The following is a 9,126-nucleotide window of genomic DNA, read 5'->3' as shown; positions in this document are numbered from 1 at the left end:
CTAAATAACATACTAATGTATGGATAGCCAGACCCTGAATAGCTAAATAACATACTAATGTATGGATAGCCAGACCCTGAATATCTAACTAACATACTAATGTATGGATAGCCAGACCCTGAATAGCTAAATAACATACTAATGTATGGATAGCCAGACCCTGAATAGCTAAATAAATACTAATGTGTGAATAGCCAGACCCTGAATAGCTAAATAACAGTAATGTATGGAGAGCCAAAGCTTTTCTCAAAGTATGTAGGAATTCAGTTTAAAAGAAAAACAGAAGTAACAACTGTGGATATTAAAATATGGAAAGTAGAGATCTTCTAAAGTAAACTTAGTGATGATGTGCTTGTCCAGCTGTGCATGATCGAAAAAATGTCTGGAGAAAATCAGTAATGAAAACAAAAATACATAAAAAAAATTAAATATGTTTCAAAATTAGATTCAGGTATAAAAAAAATCGAGACTTTAAATGTCCAAAAAGCTTATCAAAAATCACCATTTCATTCTGAAAATACCCCCAGCGGTACAGCGGTATGTCTGGGGACTTACAACGCTAGAATCCGGGTTTCGATACCCATGGTGGGCAGAGCACAGATAGCCTATTGTGTAGCTTTGTGCTTAATTATAAACAAATATTCTGAAAATAAAAATACAACTCGCTCATATTTGTAACTATAAAGAAATTTAAGAACAAATGTAGAGGTGCAAGAATAGCATTGGTTGTTTCTCTATACTAGAATTGATTAATCTAGATAATATTTATATTAATTGAAACTTCATGTTTTAATATTATTGTTTTTTTATGTTTCTTTAAATACTGAAAAACAAATTTTGTTTTAATTTATCATTCACAAAAAAAAGTAAACATTAGCTTTTGAAGTATTATCTAACCTTTGGGTTACAAATTAGCAAGCTGCAGTAATCCAAGGTTCGTGAACCTGGCAGAAACTGTGACTCATAAACAACATACTTTTCCTTACATTCAAATAGACAGAGAAATAAAAATGTCTCCTTAAAAAAAAACATTTAAAATATGACCACAGGAAACCAGAATTGCTCTGTCTTTTATTTAACCCTGTAAAGCCTGATGGTGGATAAAATGCCACCTTTTACCTTGTATTGATACAAATGAAAAATTTAAGTGCTGATTACTATGCTATTATGCATAACCCACATAACTATTGACCTGAAAATCAGTTTTCATGTACGTACTACACTAGGCCTAATGATATCATGTGCTAGGGCAATTTGCTGGTACAATAAATAATTGTCTAAAGCTTTAACATTAATATAAGTAGATTGTATTTATCTCTCTCTATTTTATATATAAAACGTATCATTGAAAGAAAAGTATTTTTGAAATAATAAACTGTTACCTGTAGTAAAGAAAAGTTCTATCAAAGTTATAAATTGAAATAACAAAAAAATAGAATGAAAAAAAAATTATAGGCACCATCCATTGTCCTTATTCATCTGTGGTCGTAGTTGTTCGGTGAGAAAAGCTTTGAATTTTCTGTCAGTCTACATGGTGGCTTTGGTGAGGATTTTTTACGGAGATTGATGGTTTCAAGTCAGGTGTTACTTACAGATTAGTTCGAACCACTTTAATAGTTATGCATTTAATTTTTTTCCAGTGAATACACCAGTCTTGTAGAAAATAACTTAAGCATTTATGTTGCAGTTCATGATGGACTTCGAACTGTGAACAGAAGCCTACACACAGAGCGGGAAAGAATGAAACAACTCTTAGAATCTGAAGGAATACCTAGCTGTAGTAATAGTGGAACTCTGATAACGAACTTGAGAAATTCATTAGCCCAGGTGAGTTTAAGAACAAAATATTTAGCTCGTTCCCTATCATTAGCCTAATACTCCTTTTACTTTGATAATGAATAAAGAAATAATGTGTCAGAATGAAATGAATTAACTTGAGATCGGTGGTATATTTGTTTTATGAATAATTAATTTGCTCTGTTTAACGTATTAGTTCACTGTACATGTAATATATTAACAGTATTAGAAATAATTATGGAAACAGTGAATAAGATGGGTTTAAAATGTAAGTACTATGGCTTGCTTCCTTTCTATTCTATTCTACAAAAATGAAATATACCAGAATATATTTTGATAGCTTGCACTGGGATTGGCTATCATCCAGGTATTCCACACTATCATAATGCCTATTAAAGTACAGGCAGTCATACTATTCCCAGCAGTAGTGTAGTGTGTTCACTCATGGAAGAGTTCAGGATAGAAATGACACATGGCAAACGAGTAGGAATCAAAGTTACTCCCTTTGATAGATTGAGACAAAATTTCATGTTTCAACAGGAACTGTGTGGAAACCGTAAAGAAGGTACACGAAACTTGTACTATTAGCAGTACAAGTATCAAGGTAGAAAGCCTGAACTTTTTAAAAGTAAATTAGGTGTGCTCTTTTCATGGAACATGAAAATTTTGCTGTGTGTGAATGTCACCTCCAAAATGATAAAAGTAGCACGAAGTGGCCTTGATGGATGTGTAGCTGTTCAAAAGTGCTGTCTAGGAGAGAGAATCAAACCAAAGAGGTGGAATGGGCATCAGACTTCAAACAGTGGGGTGAGCAAAGCTGGAGGATGGTGCCTCTTTCAAATGAATCCAAATTGTTTGGCATCGATGAACAGTAGTTTGTTCAATGGAAAAGAAAAGAATGATATTGCAGTCTGTGTATAACTTGACATTATAGCATGCTGGAGACCAGTACAGTCTGTGTATAACTGGACATTAAAGCATGCTGGAGACCAGTACAATCTATGTATAACTGGACATTATAACCTGCTGGAGACCAGTACAGTCTGTGTATAACTGGACATTAAAGCATGCTGGAGACCAGTACAGTCTGTGTATAACTAGACATTAAAGCATGCTGGAGACCAGTACAGTCTGTGTATAACTAGACATTAAAGCATGCTGGAGACCAGTACAGTCTGTGTATAACTGGACATTAAAGCATGCTGGAGACCAGTACAGTCTGTGTATAACTGGACATTAAAGCATGCTGGAGACCAGTTCAGTCTGTGTATAACTGGACATTATAGCATGGGATTACTCATTTCATTTCACTGTAAAGGAAAAGAATGGGATTACTTATGTCATTTCACTGTAATGGAAAAGAACTGGATTACTCATTTCATTGTACTGTAAAGGAAAAGAAAATATTACAGAAAATAACTTTTTATATTTAGTTAGGAAGTTCTTGAAATTATGCTAATGAAATGTGATAATTGAAAGATGATAAGAAGTATTTGTATTCTTAGCATGAAAATCACATTTCGCTCAGTAAAAGTTTCATAAATTCACTGACAAATGTTAAGTATAAAATACTGATTCTTTGTGTACAACTCATAATGTTTGATAAAATCTTGCCAAATTTTATGAAGATACATGTAGTACATTCAGAGTTTTAGTATGTATAGTTTAACAGGCATAATCTCAATCCTTTGGACCAACAAGGTTAAAATGGTTAACCAGCAGTGCTGGAAACCTACACCAAATTTATGGCACCCTGACTGCTGACAGAAAAAAAAACAGCTTCTTATCTGTAATGTCATTCCCTCAAGAACAATACTCTGACAAAGAAAAGAGGCTGATGGAACTCTTACATCCAGGACTTGGCCTGCACAAAGTCCCACTATGAATATTATTAAGGCTTTAAGGACTTGTATGGAAACTGAGAAAGTCAGATGGCAACCAAATGACTTGGCTGAATTGTGGAAATGTATGATAGCATAAAACAAGGAGTACTGATCTGTTTAACCATTTTAACTCTCTCAACATGGGCTTGGTCAATTTGACCAACCTCTTGACTTCTTTGTACTCATTTAAAGTCTTTATACATTTAATACTTCTAACTTTCAATATAATGTGTATATCTTCACAAAATCTGGAAGTCTTTCAGTTAATATTATAAGTCTTTCACATACAAAAAATTATATTTTTGAATGAAGTATTTTTAATAAAATAACGATTTGTCCATGAATATTCTGAGTATTTGTTTTGAATAGTCTGTGTGCAAAATAATTTTCATGTTAAAATTAAAAATACTTTTCCTCATCTCAAAAATCTCAAATTTCCTTTGTGTAATCCCTAAAACCTCCTAAACGCATTTCAAACGTCTATTTTTCAATAAAACTTAATAGTTTATCTGTTATTTTCTCCACCCTATCTAAAAATGGGATCAATCAATTCGCCCAACCTCATAACCACCAAAAAAAAATCTAAATAAACGTAAATTATTTTTTCTTTCTAGAATGACTTCAAATTGTAACATGAAACTACATTTGTTTATCCTAAGTAGCTCTAAGTTCGTAACAGTTTACATCTATTTATAAGTTAATTTTATTGTTTTATTGCCCTTTGAACTGTGTCTAACTACTATCTGTGCCATTATAAGTTGTAAATCACTCAGGGAATGTGCAGCTCACGTTGTACTAATGAATTAATTACTCATGAGCTGCTCACATGTGTGCCTCGTGAAACATTTTTATTATAATATTATTATTATTTATTTTACCAAATCCAATGTTAAAAATCCTAAAAGGATCCCTATTTTTACATTTTAGTTACTTTTATAATCACACATAAAGATTAAACATGAAAAACAAGAAATGAAATACTTAACTAATCTTCTTTTTTCTTGCTGTTGGGTTTCGAAAAGAGTTAACCCTAACTTTTTATAATACTAATAGTAATGCATTTAATAATTTTTATTTAATTAAATAATGCACCAAAGAATATAGACTAATAACAGGTAAAAAGTAGACAATTTCCCTTAACTCACAAAATTTTTCTGGCTTTGTACCTATGCAACAAGAGCCATTACAAATTCATCCAAGCTGGTCGTTAACTTTCCCACGGGAACGAATCTTGTACTGTGAGTGAAATTTATGATATTCTGTTCACAACACAATGTTATACAATACATCATTTGATAGATGAAAAGCTTGACTTTCTATTGGTTATAGGTAATATATAATGAAACATAAGAGAGAACTATTAACGAATTATGAAAGAGAGGATGGGTAGGCATGGCACGAGGGATTTGATTTTGTATTCAATAGCTCTGTAATCAAACAAAATTGAAGCCTATAAAAATTATGGTTTGTTTGAGCAATAACGATTTTATAGAGTAATTTACGTTTAATTTCATACTTTTTCGAGGGGTGGTGGATAAAATAGGGATGATGACACACTAAGAGAAAATGTGTCACGTGGGTCACACTAGTGGAAATTGAGGATTTTTTTAATATTGCCTTGTAGAACTTAAAACTCATATTCTATTAAAATGTGGATTATTAGATAAGATTTTATGCTATTTTAATTAGTATAACATAAAACAAATGTAGTTTAATAAAATTTTAAATGTAAGACACTAAAACCTAGTGTCATGCACAGTAAAGGATACTTGTGATGATATGGTTAATATGGGTGCATTCCACCCAACTTGTATTCCCGAAAGTAACCATAAAGCAGTTATTTTGTAACTTTTTAAAATATGAACGTCTCTTCATCAAATTTTGCAAATTATCAGTAAACATTAAAAGGCATTCGTGCACAAAGTTTTAACATTTCTTAATTATTTGCTCATGTATTTTTTATTTTCAAATATTAACTATCCAACATGTAAAGTAATTTAGATTTCAAGATTAAAAATACTTTAATGCATCAAAAAATTGTCAGATTTCATATGCAAAATCTCTATAACCTCCTAATATCCTCCAGATAATTATCAAACGTTTTTTTTTAAAAAAACTTTATATTTTATCTGTTATTTTAACTATTGTATCTCTGTATGGGTTTGGTCAATACTACAAATTATAACATGAAACCACAAATGTTTAGTCTAAATAGCTTAAATCTCATAACATTTTACATATATAGAAATTTATTATTTTTATTTTATTGACCTTTCAATCATGCCTGACTAACATTACATAAGTTGAATGATGCAGTGTATGTGGACTCGTTACCGTATCCAATAATATATATAACTGGCCTTTACAAAGTCACCTGTCTTGGGTGTGTTCTAATGGATCAGTATTTTGTAAAATACTCACATTTCAGTTATAACACATTATATATATACATCATTATTGTTTACAAATAAGTTCTTAAATTTCAGTTATTTTTCTTAAAGCATAGAATATTAAATAGAGAAGTATAAAACAATTATCTCTTCTACCCTGAAAAGAAAGGATTTCCCAAATAAATATTTTTCTCATAGAACCACAAGGGGGGGCATTCTGAGCTTTCGATTGGTTATCCACACATCTTAGGCAGAAGTACGTATATGTCGGCAAGTATTTCCAAAAATATAAAGAGATGGGTAGGGCCACTTTGTTTGATTCACTAAATGTAGTGATTTCTCAGCAAATAGAAAAGATAGGAGGTTCTTATTTTATATTATAGCTTGTCAATATCCATAATTTAAGTTACAAATTCATAAGTAACTCTAGACTTTGTATTTGGACATCATGAACATCTAATCTGAACCAATGCTGCATTCAACATAACACGTGACACACAAAAATCTATGTTTAACTGTTTTTTAATATTTCAGTTTAAATTCTTTTGTATTTCTTACTTGATGAAACAATTCTTTGATAAAGGAGTTTCAGTTCTTTTGTATTTCTTTCTTGATAAAACAATTCTTTGACAAAAGAGTTTCAGTTCCTCTGTATATCTTGCTTGATAAAATAATTCTATGATAAAGGGGTTTCAGTTATGTATTTCTTACTCAATGAAAGAGTTCCTTGATTTCTGTACAACCTTCAGACAACAAGCCATTTGTGCATCTTTTATCAGAATTTAAGAAGAGTAAAGTGTGCAGAATGACCATATTCTTTTCTTTCCTTTAATGGTGTGTATTTGTAGAGTTAGTCATTATTCAGTATGTCATTTAAACTATTTATTCAGTAACTTGAAATCAGCTTTCAGCAATATTTTCTCAAACGAATGTCAAAACGGATCACATTAATAGATGTGCCATAAACTGAACTGTTTAAAACAACCTTTTTTGTATCATACCATGTCATCACTTAACAAATTAAAAGAGGCATTTCAGCAGAACATAGAACCATATGTATTAACTGCCATTTTTTTAAAATACACCCACACTAGGCTGTACAGCAGAATACAGAACTCCGTACAAGACTACAACGTATACAAGTAGAAGCTGACGTGACAACTCTTCCACTTCTCATTGGAAGTCCTGTGATCGATTTTAGCGAAGAACCAACTGTAAGTTTTCTATCGTAAGTTAAAGTTTTAACTCTGTTAGGGTTTATTTCCTGTTGTATATAGTGTTAAAACCAAATCATACCCCTGTTTTGAGGTTAGAAAACATAAATGTTCAGTGTTTTTACATCCAATATTTGTTGTGGTAAGTTGTGGAGTCACATGTAGTTCTGAAACTTTGCATCTTTACGGGTGTAATTTATTTTCTGCATGATATTGCATCTTAAGTTATCAAAGTTAAAGAAGTGTTTAATATTCTCTGTAAAGTATACTAAGCAAACAACTAGTTTTTATTTCTGTTATTAGTAAGGTTTTAGACTCCATTTGTCCTGTTAATAAACCTAGCATTAAAGAAGTTGGATAATATGTAATGTATTTACTATGTTTATTTTTATTTTATTTATCATATAATATTGAGAGGATTTTTTGCATTGTTACCTTAGTATATTGATTTAAAATTAACCTAAATATTTTAACTTTAGGAGTCATTACTGGCATTATAACCAAAAATATTGATAATAGTAAAGGTGCACAACTAACGAATCGGTACATTACATTCATCATTAATTTTTGTTTTATAACACTGCAGACTTTCATTCATGATGTTAGAAAGACACAAAGGTTCAAGAAATCAATTTAACTTGAAAATACGATACCCTTTAACCTAAGTGCTATCAAAAGGTGGACCTTTCTTCTTCAGGGGCATACGCCTAGTTAGACTAGTATATTAAATAAGCTATATTATTTAGCAGTTTAACTTTTGTTCTCATTTTGTAGGTAGCTTACATTGTTCATAAGCTATTGATAATTATCAAGTTATTTTAAAATAATTTTCCATTCTTTTTTTTCATTATAAAGAAAACATTTAATAACTAAAGTGACCTAAATATTTTAAAATGTTAAATCTTGACCAATACATGCTTATAAAAAGAAATAAGCACATTTGATTTATTGAACAAACTTGAAAGGAATGCTGGAAAAAACCGTGTTGTTGTTTTACAGACTTTGATTTCTATTTTCCTAGCTTGTTCAACAACCAATCCATCAATCTTCTTCATATGAGAATTTCTCTGTGTTGTCAACTTCAGAGTACTTTGATGCTTCAGAGAAGCTATCTATCTGTACTACATCTTCGGAGGTGAGCATCTTAATAACTTTCTTTAAACATGAAGAATTAATAATCAAAAAAAGTTGACTGAGATTTGAACTTGATACTTCTGCTTGAGACAAACCAGTGAGCCAATTTGAATGTTACCAAGGGAGAGTCAAGTGTTACCGATAAAGGGAGCATTATGAACAGAGATTGGCTTTTATTATATAGGTTTACATTTGTCTGTGGGTTAATTGATTCAGTCAAGTCTATTTAGAACTAGCAATGATCATTTCCAGATAATATTTATCTATTTATATTCAGAATAATACAATAGTTGTACAAAAATCTTGTATGTAAAATGTACATAATAACTACTGTAAATATTCCCAATTGCAAACTGTGAAAAAACTTATGAGGTCACTGTAACTATATTAACATTGTTTTTTGTTACACATTTAATGGATTTTTTTTTAATTATAGTGGTTTAAAGATAATTTATTCTGGCATTTACATTATATTTGGAATTTACTGTTAAACTGTGTGCTTGCAGGAATCGTTGTCTGATGAAGAAAGTTTCTGTAGTGAAGTATCTGATGAAGGAACCGAATACACCCCTGTTCCCAGTGGTAAGTTTCAACAAAATACCCTCATGTTTCCAGTGGTAAGTTCCAACTAAATACACTCATGTTTCCAGTGGTAAGTTCCAACTAGATACTCTCATGTTTCCAGTGGTAAGTTCCAACTAGATACTC

General features: G+C 31.1%; 1 protein-coding gene across 5 annotated transcripts in view; it reads left to right on the top strand.

Moving 5' to 3' along the window:
* The window catches only part of LOC106466159 (oxysterol-binding protein-related protein 3-like), a 104,085-nt gene that overhangs the window by 57,289 nt on the left and 37,670 nt on the right, over positions 1 to 9,126 (top strand). For all 5 annotated transcript variants that reach the window (XM_022394120.1, XM_022394121.1, XM_022394117.1 and 2 more), the window contains exons 11-14: positions 1,688 to 1,827; positions 7,165 to 7,284; positions 8,306 to 8,419; positions 8,925 to 9,000. In XM_022394120.1, the coding sequence (XP_022249828.1) occupies positions 1,688 to 1,827; positions 7,165 to 7,284; positions 8,306 to 8,419; positions 8,925 to 9,000 (450 nt within the window). The remainder of the gene's footprint in view (positions 1 to 1,687; positions 1,828 to 7,164; positions 7,285 to 8,305; positions 8,420 to 8,924; positions 9,001 to 9,126) is intronic.

This window comes from Limulus polyphemus, unplaced genomic scaffold, assembly GCF_000517525.1.
Source record: "Limulus polyphemus unplaced genomic scaffold, Limulus_polyphemus-2.1.2 Scaffold2171, whole genome shotgun sequence".
Lineage (NCBI taxonomy): Eukaryota > Metazoa > Arthropoda > Merostomata > Xiphosura > Limulidae > Limulus > Limulus polyphemus.
This window is presented reverse-complemented; position numbering and strand designations above follow the sequence as displayed.